This window comes from Mesoplodon densirostris, chromosome 5 (genome assembly GCF_025265405.1).
Source record: "Mesoplodon densirostris isolate mMesDen1 chromosome 5, mMesDen1 primary haplotype, whole genome shotgun sequence".
Lineage (NCBI taxonomy): Eukaryota > Metazoa > Chordata > Mammalia > Artiodactyla > Ziphiidae > Mesoplodon > Mesoplodon densirostris.
The window spans coordinates 19,172,086-19,194,213 of NC_082665.1; the positions used below are offsets into that span (position 1 = coordinate 19,172,086).

The 22,128-nt window shown below is 39.0% G+C and overlaps 1 protein-coding gene across 6 annotated transcripts in view; it reads left to right on the forward strand.

The window, feature by feature from the left end:
- Positions 1-22,128, forward strand: part of APP (amyloid beta precursor protein) — a 279,498-nt gene that overhangs the window by 140,934 nt on the left and 116,436 nt on the right. For all 6 annotated transcript variants that reach the window (XM_060098597.1, XM_060098598.1, XM_060098599.1 and 3 more), the window contains exon 6: positions 15,809-16,011. In XM_060098597.1, the coding sequence (XP_059954580.1) occupies positions 15,809-16,011 (203 nt within the window). The remainder of the gene's footprint in view (positions 1-15,808; positions 16,012-22,128) is intronic.

Below are 22,128 nucleotides of genomic sequence, written 5' to 3' on the forward strand. Positions count from 1 at the left end.
AAAGCTCTCCTTAGGGTGTAATGACTAATCTACTACTTCTGGTTTGATAATCATGGCTATTATAACATGTCCCTTTTTAATTAGGTCTTTAGAAAGTTGTGTAGGCCTTGTAATTATTATAATCAAAAATAATAGATAATGACGTAGGTACTTTCTGTGCTAGATGAGATTGAGAACGTTGTTAAAATAAATTTTGGTAGTAAACAACTAATGATAGTTTATGACTTGAAATATGCAGGAGTCCTTTTTATTTTAGGGAAGCAAAAAATATTAGAAAATATGATTTCATAGGATTGGAAAATGACTAAAAATTAATGTAGATTAATTTGGGCTCTTTTGTACATTTTAAATAAAAATTCAATAGATGTTCAAATAGCAGTAAATCATTTTGCTTTCAACTTCTGTATATTTGAAGACCTTCAATTTTATATTTAAATTATGTTTCAGAAACAGTTTCAGAAGAATTATAGTATCTTAAACTTTACTGGTAAATAAGAGAAAATATATATCAAAGTTTTAATCTTTTTCTTTCTGGAACATGCTGTTCAGTTTTTTCCATTTAAGTGTTTGTACCTCCTTTGAGTATTAGGTGGTTCACCTCAAGTAGTTCTCAGGAGAACTTTATAGTTAAAAATTATTAGAAAATTGGAACTAAGGAGTCATATACATGTTGAAATGGTAATGAAGCACTTTGGTTTTATGAATTGTTTATAAAGTAGTCACAGGCAGCAACATTGCATTTGAAGTAATTTAATGATGGTAGAACCAATCACAGAGGAGCAGGATGCCAAGACCACACTTTCATAGCATCTGTATGTACCTAATCCACTTAGCGTCCAACCTCAAATAGAACGCATTATCGGTGCTGAAACACACTTAGCAATTCTTATGCCCAGGCCGTTCTTAACAAGATAGGCTTTCCCACTTCCTTCCATTTGGCAATCTTCTTCCCCAACATGCATGTTGGTAAATTGACTCTGTAGGTCCAATTTCTGTCTTAAATACTATATCTAGAACATCTGTGATCTTTGACCATGACTCCTAAATAAGACACTATGTTTTTGTTCTGTCGTTGGTATTAGTTGACAAAGTAAGTAGTACTTTTCCTCCCTCTTCATCTGCCTAATCAAGGTACCAGTACAAACAGGCCCGATACAAACAGGCCCAGATGGCCTCTGGGTTCAGGAATCTAAATATTCATAGGATAGAAATTTCCATATAAAGCTCCATAAATAAGCTCTTAAAACCAATTATCTTTGCTATTTCTCAGAAGCCCTTTTTCTAACATAACTTGTCTGTCATTGTCATTTCCAACCAGCCTTTCCTGTACATTCTTTGCACAAGGCTTTGGAGGTTTTTTGTTCTTTTTTGTTGTCAACCATCCTGCCATCACTGTTTTTGTTGCTGTTGTTGTTTTAATATTTTTCTTTAAATTCCTGACTCTGGTTATTTCTTTTTGATCATTATAGCATCTCCCTTAATGGCCCTTTGTCCCTGCTTGCTGCAATCCTACACCCTTAACTTTAAATACCAGCCCTAACTCCAGTTAGGCCAAGGTTTATTTCTCCAGCCCAAACTCTACTTGGATATTTCAGAGACATTTGAATTCTAATATGTCCAAAAGAGAGTTCGTAATTCCCACCCTCCCTGCCCCTCCCGTGGTTCTCTCAAAGCTGTTTTAACTCAGTAGTGACCCCACACCCTCTCCTAGGAATTAGAGCTAAGATCCTGGGGCTCCTATTGTGACTTCCACAAATCCCGTCGGCTCTGGATTCATGTACTTCTTTCCGTCTTTTCCAATACAGTCCTAGTCTAAACTACCATGATTTCTGGAGTTACTGCAGTATCCTCTTCATTTACTGCTGGAGTTACTGCAGTATCCTATTCATTTCTGTTCCCATCGTCTCTCCCCTATGCACCCCACCCTTTTCCACTCACATACACCCTAAGCCATTCTCTATATGGCAGCCAGGATGTGGAGTGTATACATAGATACATAGAGCCGATCATGGAACTTCCAAGATTAAGTTGTGTTAGTGGCTTTCCTTAAAAAACACAAATACACAGAGAAAATACAAAGAAGCCCTTTGTTGGAGGCTGAGGATGATGTTCACAGTTACTGAATGTGTTCTTTGTGCCAAGCCCTCATCCACATTCTTTTTAGCATTAACCTCTCTCCCCCAGCTCCTCCCCTACCTCTCTCCCCACTGCTGACTCCACATCACACAGGTCAACATGGCAAGCTTTCCCCGCCCCAAGACTGATGAATCTCTCTATAATGGTTTTTTTTTTCCCCAGCTTTCTGGGTTTCTGTTGATCCTCAACCTCAGCTTCTCAAAATGAATTCCCCTGACTGTTCTTTTCAAGACACCCTCCTCCCCATACTCTCAGTCTTAGCAGCCTATTTATTTGGTCCTGACACTGATTACACCTTTTCTGTTTTATTTGCTTATTGCCTGTCTCTCCTCAAGAGAATGTAAGCTTCCTGAGGGCAGGGACCCTATCCTTTTCTCATTTAGAGCCTCAGATCTAGCAGAGTGTCTGGTCCACAGTCTATATCCAGTAACAGTTTTGACTGAACTTTTCTTATACTGTTGTTTTGAACATAGTAGAATGTCCTTATTAGGCTCTTTAATCCATACTAGAGAATACCGTCTCAGGGAATTTTTCACATCGACCTCTGAACTGGGAAGCAGCTTGAATTATGCTTGTAGGGTGTGAGGGAAAGCAGAGAGGAATGGCGTAATTAGACCTCAGAAGGCTAGATTCTATTTCTAGTTACATATGATATCAAAGCAGAACCTATTAGCAATACAGAAAGTAAGTGGCCATCTAGTCAGTTATCTGTGATCTTTCAAGAAGGGTAACGCTTCAGTTTAAAAAAAAAAATGTGCAGCACTGTTTACTTAATAGAAATAGAAATATAGTCCCTCCCAAATTTGTGTATTTGTGTCCCGAATTTCTAGTCCTTATTTCCAGCTGTCTGCTGGAGGCCTCTGCAATAGATTCTTATAGCATCTGAAATCCATCATGGTCAAAGCTGAACCCATTCGTTTCCATACCTGGCTGTGTCCATTCTTCCTGCTGTAAACTCTGTTACCAAGAGTAACTGTTCTCCACCCAGTCTCTCCCTCTGGAGACATCAGCCTCATCTTCTCACTAACCCCCTCCATCCAGACGGTCACTAGTTCTGTCGTGTTATTTTTTCACTTCATGTGTCGTCCTCAGCTAGAATCCTCAAGAGCCTTCCCCCCCAGCTCATACCTGTTGAAATGAAACTAATCTTGCCACTCTTCTGCTTAAAGCTTTTCTACTAAGCTCTGCATCACTGGTAGAATAAGGGCAAATTCCTTAGTCTGTAAAATGAGGCCCTTCCTAGTATATCCGGAGCCTGCATTCTGCTCACTTCCTGGTGTCCACTCCCAACCTCCAGCCATACTGAGCCATTTACAGTTACTGCAGACACTTCATGTGTTTACAGCTGACATTCCCTGTTTCTGCAGTGCCCCTCTGCCATCGTCTTCTCTGCAGACATTTATTCATTCATCAGTTCCCAGTTCACCTGTAACCTCTTCAACCCATCCTTCCCAGGTCCTCTTAGCAGATAATCCATTACAGTTTATGTGCACATCTCTTACAGCACCACCTTATGCATTTTTACGTGTCCATCTCTGCAGGGCTCTGAGCTGTGGTCAGCGACCGGAACGCTACAGGCATAATGCCTAAGAAAAATAGGTCTTCACAGATTTTTTCCTTAAATAATAAACCCCAAGGAAAAAGTATATGAGAAACAAATGATAATTTTAATTAAACCATTTTCAAAACCTAATAGCATTAAAAAGGGAAAAATATATATATTATAAATATAAATTTAAGCCATAGTCTAATTAAGAGCAAATAGGTACAATATTTGGCTCCTACCATATACTTGACATACATTAACTGGTCACAGCATCTCCTAAGATAGAGAATGGTATCATTCCATTTTAAAGGTGAGGAGACTAAGTCACAGCAGAGTAAGTCACTTGGCCACAGTCACACCAGAGTGATAGGTGGCTTCCAAAAATAGTTACCATGCTGTACCTCCTCTCTACGGCCCAGAGAACTAGAATATTCAGTTGACTGCAGTATGGTGCAGCATAATTTTTCCTTGAGAAAAGAAAAAGTATTCACAAAAATGTTCTCAGCAGTTCAACCTAAAATATAATGCACTTACACATTAATTTCCTTGCCCCATACCTTCTGCATATGTCATATTGTACAAGGAGTGTTGATACTTAATAGTTTGACTCTACAAATTTCTCAGATGTCAACTACAGATAATATTTAAAGATATACTTACCAAGGCAAGGATGTGGGCTTGTTTGTTAGAAGAGGAAGAGAGTGGGCTCATTAATGGAAAATGAACGAAAATTTTCATCTCTCCAAAACATGCTTTTCCTAAATATTCTGGCTCATCAAGGCTTTCATAATAGTGAAAAGTGAAAGCCAGGCTATACTTGGCTCTACCTTTTGTCTTTCCCGTATAATTTAAAATACTCATTGCAATAAAAAAGTGCTAAGGATGTAAAGTAATGAGCACTGCTGTCTGTTATACAGGAAAGGTGTTAAGAGAGTACACCCTGAGAGTTCTCATCACAAAGAAAAAAATTTTTTTCTATTTGATTTTGTATCTATATGAGAGGATGGACGTGAATTGAATTTACCCTGGTCATCACTTCAAAAATAAAATGAATACTTATTTCAAGCCCTCAGAACAAAGAGTCAAGGGAGCCTTGTGGCTTGTTTTCCCTTAGGGATATATGGCACTTTGTACCACCTGAGGATTGGTGTTAGATGTACAGGCAGACCTCAGAGACATTGTGGGTTTGGTTTCAGACCACCACAGTATCACAATAAAGCAAGTATCACAATAAAAGAAAGCATACAGATTTTTTGGTTCCCTGGTGCATATAAAAGTTATGTTTACACTATGCTGTAGTCTCTTAAGTGTGCAATCGCACTGTCGTAAAAAATGTGCATACCTTAATTAAAAAATTCTTTATTGCTAAAAATGCTAACCGTCATCTGAGTCTTCCACACGCCATAATCTTTTTGCAAGAGTAACATCAGAGATCACTGATCACCGGTCACCATCACAAATATAATAATAATGAAAAGATTTTAAAAATTGTGAGAATTACCAAAATGTGACACAGAGACGTGAACTGAGCCACTGCTGTTGGAAAAATGGCACCGAGAGACTCGCTGCCACAAACCTTCAATTTGTGAAAAAATGCATTATCTATGAAGCACAATAAAACGAGGTATGCCTGTTTCTCTTTCTTCCTGGGAATCCCCCCTCCACCCCGCCCCAGGAATCTGGGGCAGGACAAGGGATCCAGGCAGTTTCTGCTTGTGCTGGAGAGAGGAGGAGAGTTGCTTGTTATTGCTTCCCAAGTAGACCCGCTTATTTTTTCACAGGAGAGATGGTGGGGGGAGCCACAGAATCGGGGATCTTCTCTCCTTTCTAAGGAGCAGGTACTTAACAAGGTGTCCCCAAAAGAAGGGTTAGGCTGGTGTCCTGCTTTGTGGCTTTTCTAAAGGGCTTTGTGGCCATTTTGTGCAGAAACCATCTATAGCTTTATATCAGTGCCCATGTATGTAGATCCAGTGGAAAAGGATGCTAGGCACGTCGCCTTTGCTGAAAGGGCACCTGTTCAGGGCATGTTCTCTTACTACTCTCTTTATTTATTTTTATTTCTTTTATTGAGGTATAGTTAATTTACATTGTTGTGTTAGTTTCAGGTGTGTAGTGAAGTGATTCAGTTAGACATACACACATATATATTCTTCTTAAGATTCCTTTCCATTATAGGTTATTACAAGATACTGAGTAGAATTCCCTGTGCTATACAGTAGGTCCTTGTTGTTTCTCTATTTTATATATAGTAGTGTGTATATATTAATCCCAAACTCCTCATTTATCTCTCCCCGCCCCCATCCCCTTTGATAATCAGAAGTTTGTTTTCCATGTCCGTGAGTCTATTTCTGTTTTTCTTACTACTGTCTAAAAACGTTAACAGTCCTCCAACTACCGACTCCAATGTACCTTACCTAGCTTTCCCTGTGTTCATTTTCTCCATAATGGTTATCACCGGGCATGTGCTGGGATAACATTTTTGCTTCGGTTTCTTATATTTCTACCTCTCCCCCCCAGTAGAATATAAGTTCCAGGAGGACAGGGATGTTTTTGTTTTATTCCCAGCAATCACTTCAGTGTCCGGAACAGACCCTGTGGAACCTAGTACCCACTCAAATATGTTAGATGGCTAAAGATCATATATTTCCAACTCTTCACCCAAAATGTACACAGATCACCTATACTTACCAGCAACCTTAATCTTTGGATATGAGGAATTTGCTCATTCAAAGTTTTCTGGCATAGCATCTGAATAACCAAGATTTTGTTTCATGTATGAAGATTTTAAAATGACTCTGAAAGTTTTTATCACCTTAGGTGCTTCTCTTTAATCCTACTTGGTTCATGAAGCTGTCAGGAAAAGAACCTGCTTTTGATTATATATGGCTTTTCTTGCCTCCAAGATAGTCTTTTAAAAAGCAATTTAGCTTCTCACTATAATTATATTCCAAACTTAATATTTCTTAAGTCTTGCCAGAATAACATTTTCTCCCTTGCAACATATTTTTATGATTTAAAGGTAAGACAGCAAGTGTACTGAGTACTTTAGACTATATCTTAAAAATCTAAGAACATTTTTCTACAGAACCCAAATGATACCACTCACCCACAAAATTAACAATACTTTTAAAATATCATCAGGTAGTCATATTTTCCCTAAACCTGAGGAATGACCTCCCCTGCTTGTTTTTCCACACCATATCCCATGAAGGACCAGACCTAGCATCTTATTTACATCCTTAAATCTTAGGATTCAGAACAGCACTTGTCATATCATGATGTCAATGTACTAAAGAAGCTGTACCCGTCTTCCTAGAAACTGCCCATCCTTTGACTTGTCTTAGGTCCTGGAGGTATTATTTAGATTGTTTCTCTATACCTGGAATATTTTTCTTCTGATGAGTATGTACTGAGAAAATGAAGAAAAGATCGATTATTTTTCAAATGTTCTAAACAAGTGCTGCAAGTTACACCAGACCTTGCTTCAATGCTTCTCTTATCTCTTTGCTGTTCTTGTTTTTTAGACATTCGCTGAATTAAGCAGGGTAATATTAAAAAGCTGGTATGAAGAAAAGTTGATTTTATGCTAAACTATCATTTTTATAACCTTTCTTTCATTTTCTTTCCTGTCTAGCATCTTACAGTGAATACCATTAGTTTTATTCTTGGAATTGACAAGAACCTGAGTAGTTAATACACGCATGAATTTAACACTGGATTCTATAGTCTTCTATTCATATCAGTGTGCCAAGTGATAATAGAATTCTGAAAATATAATCTGTAGCATAAGCATTTTTTTAACTTTAAAGATTAAGTACTTTTGTATTCCCTCTCTTAAGATCTTTCCTAGAACTGCCTAACATCTGACTCTTTTACGTTTTCTAATAAAGAAAGTCAAACTCTTCATGTAATTGTCATAGATTATTTCAGTTCTGAGTGTTTTGGAGGACTATCTCCTTGAGATTTAGTCATGACATCATTCATTCATTTATACGCTTGAGCTACATGCCATGCCAAGGCACTGTGCCTGTGGCCTTGGCTTTATTTCTTTCTTATGTGACACTTGCTGTGGGTCAGGTGCTCTTCTAAATACATTGCAAGTTTTTACCCATTTGTTCCTCATCATACCCTATGAAGCTACCTGTTATAAATTTGCCATTTACAGATGAGGATAAGGAGGCACAGAGAGGTTAAGTAATTTGCTCCTGGTCACAGAGCTGTGATTCAGATCCAGGCAGTCTGGCCCCAGAGTTCATACTTTGAACCACTCTGCCGTGCTGAAGAGCCTTGCCTCCTTGGAGCCTGCATTCTACCCTCTCTGAAGAAGGCGAGAGGCAGGGATCACGTTGCTTCTGCTGTAGAATTTTAGAACTTGGACACCCTAGAACCCGTGAGGCCTCTCTCTTTGTTTCCTTGTATCTCCTTTGTCCTCAGATCAGGACATAGCACAGCTTCCTACTCTTCCCATCTCCACCCCACCCCAGCCCACCCTCTGTGTCAGGGGTCAGCAATATTTCTGTAAAGAGCTAGCTAATAAAAATTTGAGGCTCTGCAGGCCACATATGGTCTCTGTCACATATTTTTCTTTCTGTGTGTGTGTGGATTTTTTTTCCTTTTCATCTTATAACACTTTAAAAATGTGAAAATCACCCTTAGCTCACAAGATGTCCAGGAACAAGTCACGGGCCATAGTTTGCCACCCCCTGCTCCACACCACTGCTCACTTGTCCTTCTCTGAGCACTCTGTGTTCTTGTCAGCTGATCTGTTTCAGGCACTCAGGTTTTCCTCTCCACTCTACCACAGGACCTTTGCACATGTTCTACCCACTCTGCCTTTTGACAGCTGTCTTTAGCCTCTGGACTTCATTAATTTGAGGCTTTTTTTAGGCCACATTTCAGAGCCCTTCCTTGTGGATGCCTTGTTATACACCTCCAGATCTGTTCAGATCTCATTTGCTTGGGTCTCCTAGCCCTCCATAATTGTTATCACAGTAGCAATTTTACGTTTATACAGGTGATGATATCATTGTCCTTTTGGCTGTTAGCCCACGTGAATTACCCTTGCGCCCCAGTGTATCTCTAGCTCCCAGCATGTGTCCCTAACCAGGTTCCCAGCTCTGCTCTCATCTCCCTAGAGCCCACTCTCCACCCAGCAACCAGAGTCATCTTTAAAACAAATTGGATTTAGTCATTCCCATTGCATATAAATAAACATGCTTTTTCTGACCATAACCAGCATGGCCTTGCTGGGTCATGCCCCACCTCTCTGTCTCTACCACCCTAACGTACGCTCTTCCCCCTGCCTCACTCCCCGCAAGCTCACTGGCTCTTTGTTGTATTTTTTGTGTGTGTGTGATCGTGCTAAGCTTGCCCTTGCGTTCAGGGCCTTTGCACATTCTCTTACTCCTATCTTAGCCATCCGCCCACCTTGACTTTCAGCATTCCAAGTTTCAGTGCCCACGACCCTTTCTCAGTGGCCTTCCCCTGATCATCCTATTTGAAATGCTCCCCCTACACCGCCCCCCCCACAGCTGTTATAGCCACTGGTTAACACATTAGCCTTTCTTTTCTCAATCAACTTCTTTACATTTTTGTTGTTGTTATTTATTTGCTCATATTGTGCCTCACCCGCTAAAATATGTTCCAAGAAAGCAGAGACTTTGTCATGTTCACTCATCTACCCCCGGCACCTGGAATAGCACCTGGCACTTGATAAAAGCACAGTCAGTGCTGTGACTGTGAATCACTGGTGTGTGGCTTTGAGAGGCACTTAATGGAATGATCGGATGGATGGGCGAATTAATGCATTACCCTTTTTTTTTTTGCTGATTATCAATCGGTGCACATCTCTCTCAACTCAAATACTCAACTGTTCACTGACTAAAGAAAAAACATCTGAATACCTGGTCTCCGCAGTTGAGCGTCCATCGCTGTTAAAACCCAAAGCCTGTGTAAAATTCCACTGTAGTCAGACTTAGGTACTTGTTATTCTTGCTTGTGCATTATTAGGATATCTCTTCTTCATCCTCACACCCACTTTTCATGTCCTACCAGATCCAACACCTCTAGCTCACAAGAATCACTTTCCCCTTGGAATTTCTAAAGCATTTAGTATGCAGTATGTCTATTACTCAGTAATTAGTGTAGATTATCTCTCCTGGAATAGGGATTCATTAAATGTATAAGAATGATGATACATCCTAGTTTAGACTAAGGTTGTGACCTATCTAGCTCACCCCTAATGCCTGAATCATGAATTTTTGGTGTCTCAATTTGGTCCTTATCTTCCTAAAGCAGGAGTCTGTGACCTGAGGTCCAGAGTAAGCTAGTGAACGGCCTGCAAGGAATGCCTTTAGCTGCAAGTAACAGAAACCCAGTCATTGGTTGTAGGAGTGCTGGGCTGGTGCAGTGATACAAAGATGCCATCTTTTTGTATCTTTCCACCCCACCATCCTAAATCAGCTTCTGCATCCTAATGTTTATCACCTAACAATTGACAGCTGGCTGTTGCCCCTCCAGGCGGAGACCAAGTAGAAGAGCAAGGGCTAAAGAAACAAAAGCGCTCTGATCATCAGTAGGAACCTTCTCATCTGGAAAGTAAGACCGCTCCTAAAAGCCCCACCTAAAAGTCCAAGCAGGTGTCCTCTGGCATCTGATTATCCAGAAATATCTCTGTCACTTGGCCTTCCCCGTCCCCAAGGGCATGGAGTGTTGGGTTTCTTACTTTCTCTGGTCAAAAAAGGGATGGAGAAAGGAGTTAAGAGTAGCTTTGGGGTAGCTTTTAAACAGTTTCTGCTGCAGGACATTTTTCAGGAGAGATGAGTCAGATTCTCAGAGATCCTTTCATTGACAAATTAATAATACCCACTACCTAAGGAATGCCATCAAAACAACTATACCAAAATTCAGTAGACTGCTAAAGTGGGGGTCAGTTTTAGATATTACCTATAGGTAACAGAGATTCTGACAGTACATTAAAGGTAGATAACTTTTTTTTTAGTAAACATCAACATATGATGGATTGAATCCTATGAGCATCAAATTCATTTACGAAATAGCTAAACTGATGAATTAATTTAGAGAATTAGTTACTTAACTAATTCAGTGAGGCCATGACTGAAGGAGCCATAGATTCATAAGTATCATAATCTTCTCTTTTTGTGTGTGTTCAGCTCCTTATAATTTGTGCCCATAGGGGGTTGGGGGCTTGGAATGGAGGTATATTTTTTCAGATTTGGAGGCCCTGAAGATAACAATTTTGTTAATTAACAAGCTCTTATGCTAGGCCAGTCATGAGAGTATTTAAGAAGAGTGAGGCATTACAGTAGCAGTGTCCTCTCCTTTTTAACCCTTTTTGCTGAACTGTAATGTACGTAAAGAGAAGTGCACGTAACACAGGTGTACAGCTCAATGAATTTTCAAAACTGAACACAACCAGATAGCTGACACCCAGATCAAAACACAGCCTTGCCAGCCCCCAGAAGCCTCTCTCCTGTTTCCTCCTAATCACTAAACTTCCCCTTGCCTACGTGTAACAACTCCTCTGAGTTCTATCAGTGGCGAGGAGTAAGTGTTTTCATAGTTTATATAAATGGAATCAGGCGGTGTGTCTTGTGTCTTATATGTTCGGCTTCTAATGGTGCCTTTAGGTGGGAGAGAGAGTGGCTTTTTCTTACTTAGCTGTCCCCCGTCTTGAAACATTTACTCAGAACCAGGAAGAATATGCTTCCTACTTTCTCACATTTTCTGGCAGCTTCTAATTTTCCTAATTTAACAGCAATAATTTCAGAGACTACTTTCTCCTGGGACAAACTGACTTATCCAGCCATTGTACCTTCCAGGCTAAACTGTCTGTTTCCTTTTTTCAAAATTTGCTTTATTTTCTTTCTCTATTTCCAGCTCTGGGAGACTCTTTCTTCCCCATTCTAGATCAACACGGAAGTGTCTGAGTGTCTTCCTGTTGGGACTTGCCCTTCTGGCCCCCAGTTGGTCCGTACATTTTCGGAGCTGACAGCTGTTCTGTTTTCACTCTCCCCTCATCACTGCAGTAGTGCAGGTCTCGTGATTGTCCAATTCACATAAACCATGGGAATAAGCTCTCTCTGCCATTTCCTCTCCTTTGTCCTACAAAGCAGAAAAAAACATCAGTCTTAACAGAGACGATGAAAGAATAAATATAGCTTTTTTAGAGAATGCAAATGGTGAATTGTTTTGCATACTTAAACAAAAAGGACTTAAAATGTGAGTAAAAATCTTTGACTATCTAAAGCGACTAATCAGGGAGGCAATGGCAGGTGGAATCAAGGTCAGCCTTTACTTAGAAATACAAGAAGAGCTACCCTTGTGATGCAGTATATCCTTCACCAAACTAAAGTCTTGTGTGCTGACACATAAAATTTTAGCATCAGTAATTTATTTCCTCAAAATAATGTCCCTTTGACCCTTTAACCTTCTTCTTTAATTCAGATACTCCTGAGATGATGAGCATTTTCAGAGAGTTCCCTCATGCTTTAGAAATATTTTTTTATTATTGGAATTTAAAAGCTGTAAAAGCTGTCTGCTTTAAATTGACAGATGCTAAAATGTATGAGTGAATGAATATTCCACCGTGTTCTCAAGGGACTATTTTATTGTGACTTGTTTGTTTATAAGGAAATTGCTTTATGACACTCAGCCTCACGTTTCCATAAACTAGCCCTTCCTTGCATTTTCTTGCACTGTGAGCACCTCTCTGAAACTGGCTCACCTAGGTCACATCACAGAACAAAGCTGTCCAGCAGTTGAAAAAAAAGGTGGAAAATGTTTTTTCCCCGTTCTGTGTTTCCAGTTATTTATGAAAACTGCAGCTGGAAGTTGTAACGTTGGCATGTTGCGCCTTCTTTGGGAAGATGCCACATCTTTAAAACATAACTGTGTGCTACTGTTTTAATGGTGTCCAAATAGATCATTGAATTCGTGGACATCTAAATTTAATTCCAGGAATCAAAGCTATGGTAATAAGAACTGGACGTGAGTTCTCTTAGGCCAAGTAATTTAATTCCTCAGCCAGCTGAAATATTATGTCTCTGTTGCTTGTTATGATGCCAGTAAATTGCTCAGGCAGATGCAGTAATGGATGGTGGGCATCTATTTCACTCTTTTTCATGGCTCCACACATACTAGAATGCAGATCACTTTAAACACAGCTGTTTTTATAAGCATGTTTTCTGTTTGGAGTTTTAAATGTAACAAGTCATAACAGAGATGTTTGGGGCCCAGGGTCATGTTTTCACCATCCCACCTGGAAGCACAATGCTGTCTTAACCCTGGGTCACATACCTGGACCCTGTCACTCCATCCGTGCTTCAGGACAGCATGTACATGTCATGATTTAAGGAGAAGACTCATTGGATTTGATTTCTCTCCCTAGTTTTACCTGAATTGTCCACTTAATTTGGATAACTAAAGTATATTGGTGCCTATGATTTGATTGAACACAGAAGAGAGCTCAAACACAAGAAATTGGCTGATGGCATGATTTAGGTCATCTTTATTTTATTCACTAGCAGTACAACATCAAGATTCTGTAGAAAAATAAAGAGGCAGTATCCTGGGTAAAATTGGGATCTAAGCAATTGTTGAGTTTAGGATTCTTTTGAAATGTTGTCTTAAGTGGTAGACTTTTGTGTAGGAATTCAGGCAATCAAGAAATCAATGACCGTACCCCACTTATCTCTAATCAGATGAAGGCTTATACCATCTGATTATCAGTGCGAATGTTTCTCTTCCTCTTCTTACCTATTTTTCACGGTCTCATGGAAGTGTTAAAATAACTGGTTAGGGTTTTCTCTGTATTAACACTTCATTTGTTCAATTAATAATAATTTATCTATAAATGTTATTATTGATTTTACTCTGCCAAATAAGTTTCTCCTTTTTCTCTTACTTAACCACATATTTCAACTGCTTTTGATGTGTCCATTTATTATCTGTAAGTCATATTTAGTCAGAATTTAAAAGGCACTCCACTTGGGGGATGGGAGGTTATACACAATTTTTTAGAACTTATAAAAGTCCTTTAAATTCTGAGTTAATCAGGGAATTCTTTCTTTTTTTTTTAATACATCTTTATTGGAGTATAATTGCTTCACAATACTGTGTTAGTTTCTGTTGTAGAACAAAGTGAATCAGCTATATGCATACATATATCCCCATATCTCCTCCCTCATGAGCCTCCCTCCCACCCTCCCTATCCCACCCCTCTAGGTCGTCGCAGAGGGAATTCTTTCTAGCGCTATATTCATCTTTTTACATATCTTTCTCTTTTTCACCCTCAGTACTTGTGGCTCTCCTGTCAGACTTTGTCTTTGAAAGTCTTTTTTCATCTTCCTTTCTGTCCCCATACACCGCGGAATCCTACCATTTTCTTTCCCTAACATGTTTGAAATCTGATTTTCTGTACAATGCCGAACTCACACTAGCATCCCAAGGCTCCAGGTGGCGGCTGACATGGACTCTCCAGATTCCTGTCATGTCTCCCAAACAATGAGCTTCTCCGTGTGGGCAAGAATCAACTCTGGGGTAAAATTTAAATGTCAACATGGAAGTTCTCAATCCTATTCCTCTAGTGCTTCTTGTTAAATAGAAGGAGTTGAAGTCCTCCACCACATCTAGATCTTTTTCCTGTATTGATTTTGTGATCTGATCAAGGATGAAATATCTATTTCTCCTCTCCAGCCAGATGACACATGAGATACTGTCACTGTTTAACACTTAGATTCCTATCTTCATTTATCATCTTCCAGATGCTCTTGACCATGTCTGTACTGACAGGTATATGACTGCCACAAGAATATCTTACTTGGACCTTCTAATTTTGTTCTAGACATACTCTTCTTTGGCCATCCAAATTTGCTGATTTATTACTTGCCACTGATTAAGTATACACATGTTTAATGCCATAAATATTATTTCTGATCTCCTTCCCAGTTATACTGTGACTTACTGCCTATCTGTTACCATTATTCTCGTAATGTTGCACAGTTCAGTGGTTCTCAGAATATTGTCCCCCAACCATCAGTATCAGCATCACCTGGGAAATTGTTAGAAAGGCAAATTCTCAGGCCCTGTCTCACCACTGACTCAGAAATCTGGGGGTGGCACCTGGGGATCTGTGTTTTAATAAGCCTTTCATGTGCATCCTTTTGATGCTCACTGAAATTTCAGAGCCAAAGAGATATCTGATATTCTAGAAAGCTTACACAACTAGCAAAAGGGAACATAGGTGTAGTTTCAGTAGGCATCCCTGACCATTGAGCTTACAGGCTTATTGAAGCCAATTTCTTCCTCCCCTTTCACTTCCAGTTTAAACTTTCAATAGTAATTTTGAACGAATTTCCACCTCCCCTTATTGAATATATACTCTGCAGGTGCTGTGGGGTATTTTCACATACAGGAGGAGGAGAGGTAATCCCAGTAACACAGTAAACTTTGTTTTGGTCTCCCCCCACCCCAGCCTTTTTAATAGATTTATTTTTTAGAGCAGTCTTAGGGTTAGAAAAAATTTGAACAGGAAGTACAGAGAGCTCTCCCCACTGCATTATTAACATTTTGCATTAGCATTGTATGCTTGAACCAATATTGATACATTATTGTTAAAGTAAAGTTTACATTAGAGCTCACTTTTTGTATTGTACAGTTCTTAGGGTTTTGACAAATGCATGATGTTGTATATACACTGTATCAGTGGGTATCCACTGATGCAGTATCTTACAGAGCAGTGTCACTGCCCTGAAAATTCCCTGTGTTCTGCCTATTCATCCCTTCCTTCCTACCCCAAACTCCTAGCAACCACTGGTCTTTTTATGGTCTCCATAACTTTGCCTTTTCCAAAATGTCATACAGTTGGAATCTGGGTATTCTCTTTTTTGCAACTGCAGAAACTAAGAAGAGCTGTGCTCAGGGGTAAAATGTTGCAGATATACTGAGCTGGAATTCATTTCTGACCTGCTGGCTTCAAACCTTGTGTGTGTTTTTATTCAATGTCAAATTTACTCTCAGATGTCCAAAATTCCTCATCATTGATTTTTTTTTTCCTCTCCTGGAATTTGTTTAAATGACTATTGTTATTTCTCCTTCCTGATCTAGTGAAGACAAAGTCGTGGAAGTAGCAGAGGAGGAAGAAGTGGCTGATGTTGAGGAAGAGGAAGCCGAGGATGATGAGGATGAGGAGGATGGTGATGAGGTAGAGGAAGAGGCTGAGGAACCCTATGAAGAGGCCACAGAGAGGACCACCAGCATCGCCACCACCACGACCACCACCACGGAGTCTGTGGAAGAGGTGGTCCGAGGTAATCCACTGTTTACTTGGATTTTCTTTCTTGGGGAAAAGGAAAGCATCACACCAGAGATAGAAATTTGAAATTTCTATCCACCTTACCACCATTGCGTCCCCCAACCAAAAATAAAAATTCATAATAACAAGTTGTCTTGTGCTTGTTGAACTCCTTTTGGTTGAACAAGCAGTCTAACAGTTCATTTCAAATAACATGAAATCCTGATTTTACAATCCGTTCTGTGCCTTGTGTACGCTACTTTGTACACTGTTCTGTAAAACTCCACCTAACTGGGGACCATGTCATTTGACAAAGGCTGAGTTAGGCAAACTCCTTGGTATTCTCCTGACAGTGGGTGTTTATTACACTCCATTGTATGTTGCCTCTTTCACATCTAGACTGTGAGGTCCTTGATGTCAAAGACTGGATTTTACTTAATATGATGCAGAGTGCCTGCCTTATAGAAACTTTTCAATAAATCTTGGTTGAGTGAGTAGTTGCAATTAGATTTCATTAAAGCAAAAGAAGGCTATTTGGTGAGTATCACATTATTTTTTGCTGTGAAATTTAACTTGGATGACTTGTGTTGCCTTTACAGTATTTTACTGGGGGAAATGACAGTGAGAGGTAGATGTAGTGTTACTATCTTAGACTTCCTTTTTCTGTTTCATTAATGCTCCTATTGGAAATGTTGTAAACAGAATGAACTAAAAGACTTCCTTTTTGTCTCCATGAAATAAAAGCAAGGATTCAGTTTACATTAAACAACCAAAGCTAGTGAATTGTTGAGTTGCCTTTCTTAAAGCGTATGCATTTGTTTTGCAAATAGTAAAAGATGGTTTTAGGATTAGATTGAATGAGTGTGGACAGAATTATTGTTTTAATGTATTGCAAATACTTTTAAAGTCTATCCACAAATGCTACAACATTGTAGGTCTTTTTCTCACTTTTTATTAAAGTAAAATGATTTCTGCTCTGTTGTTAAATTGGAGTTTAAAATGGGCTACTTTTCTGCCTCAAGTAGATTCCTGATGATTATTGTAGTATCTTCTTCCCTTCACTGCATTTTTTATAACTTTATTGAGGTATAATTTACATATAAAATTCATTCACTCTAAGTGTATAGGTGTATAATTCAATGGCATTAATAAATTTACCAAATTGTGAAAACATCACCATAATCCAATCTTAGAATATTTTCATCATCCCAATATGAGCCCTCACACCCATTCACAGTTAATTCTTGTTCTCACTGCCAGCCCCCAGCAACCATTAATCTACTTTATGTCTCTACAGATTTGCCTTTTCTAGGCATTTCATATAAGTGAGGTCATACGTAGTCATTTGTGTCTGGCTTCTTTCCCTTAACATATAGTTTCGAAGTTCTGCATTCCTTTAACTTGTAGCTTTTTTAAAAAAATAATATATTTATTTATTTATTTTTGGCTGTGTTGGGTCTTCACTGCTGTGCGCAGGCTTTCTTTAGTTGCAGTGAGCAGGGGCCACTCTTCGTTGCATTGTGTGGGCTTCAGTTGTTGTGGCATGTGGGCCCAGCAGTTGTGGCTCGCACACTCTAGAGCACAGGCTCAGCAGTTGTGGCGCACGGGCTTAGCTGCTCTGTGGCACGTGGGATCTTCCCATGGGCTTGAACCCATGTCCCCTGCCTTGGCAGGTGGATTCCCAACCACTGTGCCACCAGGGAAGCCCTAACTTGCAGCTTTTAAAACTGAGATTATTCTGATTTGAACACTCAGGGTTAGCTTAAAATTCACTGAAGGTATCACACATTCTTTTAAAATATACATATAGTACCAGATAGATTGTTTAACTTTATCATTCCCTACGAAATGACAACTTCTTATTCAATTTAGCATGTAAAGTAGATACACATTTAAGTAAATGTACATTTTGTTGGAGGCACTGTTTTTCAGGGTGTTTTTCGTGTACCTCTTAGGACCATTTGTGGGAGATCTGGCTACGTGAACTTGTTAGCTTCTATTTTCCTAGCAGGGAAAGACATATTTTACAGGGCTGCTTCTTCTTGAAACCTAAAAGTTGTATGACTACAAATTATAGCAGCTAATATTCTGCTGTGAGACTCAAGTTCTTGTGCTCTCCATCAAGATAGCTGTTTGCATAATAATCGCTGTCCACTTATTCAGCATTCATTTTTGGAGTACCTCTTTGGAATGAGCCATTTTGCTGGGCTCAGTGGATCAATCATACAATGAGAATACACAGGATAGCTGACCCTCGTGGATGTTAAAGTCTAGTAGGAAACATAAGTCAAAGAAATACAAAGTGTGCTGTGAAAACACTATGAGCGAGCCCAGAGCCTACTTCAAAGAATAGGAGATTGATTAGGGAAGGGTCTATGAAAAAAATGGCATTTGAAGGGGAACTGGAAGGGCTGGTGGTAGAGCTACGGATGGATTTTCTTGTAGCCTACTTTAGAGTCAATAGGAATAACAAAACCAATACGGTGCCTTGGGAAGTTACGTGACATGCTTGGGAGACAAGGTTAGTCCAGTTTAAACTAGAGCAGGTAAATCTTCCATAAGAGGGTTAAAGGAAATTAGGTTGGGCCTACAATATGGAGACCTTTAATGCCAGGCTGGCAAGTATGGGTATTAAATGAGGGTGATCAATCCAGGACCTGCTATGTGGTAAGGATTTTTCTAGTAGAAACAATGAAGAGATTTTGTTTTTATGTTACTGCTATTGATGGGATGGCTGAACAGGGAGTGACATAATTTATTCAGTATGTGAGAGAATGCCACATAAACATATGCCTGTATTCCAAACCAAGACAGAACTCTCTTGAGATAATAGGGTCTTGTTACATTCTGAATAAGTCCAGTTCCTTTTGCTTCAGTTTTTCTCTACATGTAGCATTATTAGGTATTAAGATAGAACATAGAGGGACATATATGTTTTGGTATTTTTATAGAAAGACAAAGGCAATTAAAAGAGAATTTAGAAAAAAAATCTCCAGGCTAAAGATTAAAAAAATAAAAGAAACTAGCCTTAAAAGATAAGTTAATAATGCTGATGTCAAGAAGAGCATTAAAAGTGACCTACAAAAGCAAATACCTGATCATTTAGAGGTACCAACTGTTATTGCTAGAGATAGAAGAGCCTTTAATGGGAATCCATGCATCCATCTAAGACTCCTGAAATGGACAAAAGCTATGATTGAAGTAAGTCTTTCTGGGAAAGGAGACCTAAGAGGAGAAACATGTTGTGGTATATTGCATCCATGTCAGAGAGTTTTCTGTGTTCCCAGCTAATTCTGATAAAGGAATAGAAGGAGTTTTTGATGGTAGCATTAAAGTGACCAGTCATCTAGAACCTTTTCCCTCCACATCATGGGTGTAGGAGGTGAGTTACAGCTCTTCCCTGATGAAGAACAATGTCAATGCCAATAGGTGATTGCTAACATTGTAAAACTCTAATTATGAGTAGCCTGATCCTGTGCTGAGAATAAAAGTTGGAAATGACTTGCAAAGCAGAGAGATTGAAAAGGGGTTTACCCTCTAGTGTCCAGTGTTAATGTTTCAGTGCCTGAGAGAAAATATGATTTACAACCATACTTAATAATGAACATTCTTCATTACCAACATACTGCCACTGATACGAGTCTTCCATGTACTTCATAAAAAAACTCAATGGTTTTGTAACCCATTAAAATTTGAAAGAAACAGGCAGAGGGAAGAAAAATATAGGACATTTCAGCATGCCATATTGTGTTAGAATCATTGATACCAAAGTAGAAGATGTCAATTCTGACTATGTTACTGATTCCAGAGGAGAAAGATTGGATGTGTTGTTTTGACCTAGTGGAATAAACCAATACCAATTTGAGTACAATAATAGTATATTTAGACACTTGCTCCTAATTTTCTGTGTTTTGAGAAGGGATTGCATTTCCTAAACCTAAGACATCAAGGTAATCTGTGACTCAATCGTGAATTTTAAACTCCGATTAAACATGAGTATTGTAATAAATGACATAGTCTGTGAGTTAAGCTAGCCAGTTTTGTCCATCCAGAGTATCATTGTTTTTTTCCGTATGTTCATTGATTCAACAAATACGTATTCATTACATCTCTGCTGATGGCTCAGCACTTTGCTGCTGTGGAAGGTGTGATGAGGAGTTGGCTGTTACCGTATTGTGGCAGATCAGCCTGGAATTTCTTGTGTTTGCACCACCCGCCTCGCCCTTTAGGGCAGTGATTCTATCTGTTAATCCTTGATTAATTTGTGATGACTGGTAGAAATTTTACTTGCCCATTTAAAGCCAAGGCAACTAAAGCTGAGAGAAATTTTTTAAAAATTGTCCATGGTCACAAAGCTGGTAAGTGGTGAAGCCACGATTTGAACCCAGATGGACCAGAGTATTTCTACCACCCTAATGTCAATTTTTTTGTTTTTCCTTTTATATTTAAGTACATACTAGTTCAGTTTCACCTGTGTTCCCTTGTAAATGTGTATTCCTTTGCTACATCATATATTCATCTTACTATTATTTCACTCTGAGCATTTCCTACATTTTAGAATTCTTATTGAAATAATAATGATATTATTATCATTATTTCAAGCTATGGCCATGGCCCATGTATTGGCAAACTGTGGCCATGGGCTGAAAATGGGCTGTCATCTATTTTCTAATCAAAAGGTTTTATTGGACACAACCAATCCCATTTGTTTACATATTATCTATGGCTGCTTTCATGCTACGGAGGTGAAGTTGAGTAGTTGCAAAAGACACCATGTGGCCTGCAAAGCTGAAAACATTTCCTTTTCAAGCCTTTATAGGACACCTCTGATGCTGATCATTAGAAACATACTAAGAAGTTTTTATATTTCAGGTTTTACCATACCAAGTAAATTTCATTAATGTAGTTTTCATATGGTTAGGGACAGACAGTAAAGTGTTTAAAAAGAGAATTTTTAATAGTTTTTTGGCTTTGGGCCAGTTACATAACCTTGGTAAGTCTGTCTTTTCATGTGTGTTGTATAGATGCTGATATGATGTTGCATGTTTTTTATGTGAATTACTTTAGATCATTCCTGTTAAGTATTTACCATATAATGCCTGGCACATTGTAAGTGTTCAGTTTGTTTTACAAGGACAGGCTGCTCAGGGTCGAATCCTGGCTTTACAACCTACTAACTTAGTATATTTGTATCAGTGAAATAACCTTTATGCCTCATTGCTTCCCTCTTGAAAATGGGAATGGATTTAATAATACCTATCTAATTTTAACCATTTTGTGAGCAATATATGAAGTAATCCACAGGAAACATTTGGCACTGTTCCTGGTGGACAGTAAGCACTCAATTAACCTAAGCTACTATAGTTGCCCTGGTTATGCACATCATTTTGATCCTCCAGAGAACTAATGTTTACTACTAATTAGGAATGCCAAAGGTAAGCCAACAGACTATCTTTTTTTAATTATAAAAAACATAAATGTGATGTATCCATTTCTATTGGTATCATAGAGCTGATATTTATGGACACATGTTAAGGAAAAAACAGCTTAAACTTGGTTTCTTGCTTGAAATATCTTTTGTGAATATATTGTATATTTAAGTATCTGCAGTTAAATTTTATATCTGGCTGAAAATTGAACCAAGATAGTATTAAATGCCACTGCATTTCAAGATGGAGTTTCATTTCTTGAGGGTATTTTAAACCTCTTGGAAGTTCATCTATTAAATGGATAGAGGTGGCACTTTAAGCATACCATATGATGATGAAGTTGAAAAGTTTGATCTAAATGTTGCTTGCCTTGGGCAGGGTGACTGACCTCACAGAATTAAACTGTTGTTCTTCTCCCTCTGGTTACCATTAATCTCTAAGAAGCATCATGTCATTTGCTGCTGTACATTCCACCCACGTGGACCAGGCACTCCTAGGTACTGGGCGTTGCACCGGTTCCTGAGGGCACAGGGATATGAAGAGGGTGGTTCACTCAGGTTGCTTCCAGACATAGCTGTACACTCAGTCTTGGGGAGAAATTAGTCTCTCTGACCTGGCTGGGGAAGAACTTTGGCACACAGGGAAAGGAAGGTGCTCACCCAGGGACAGAAGTTTCCACTAAGCATTGCCAAGAAGTTGTCATT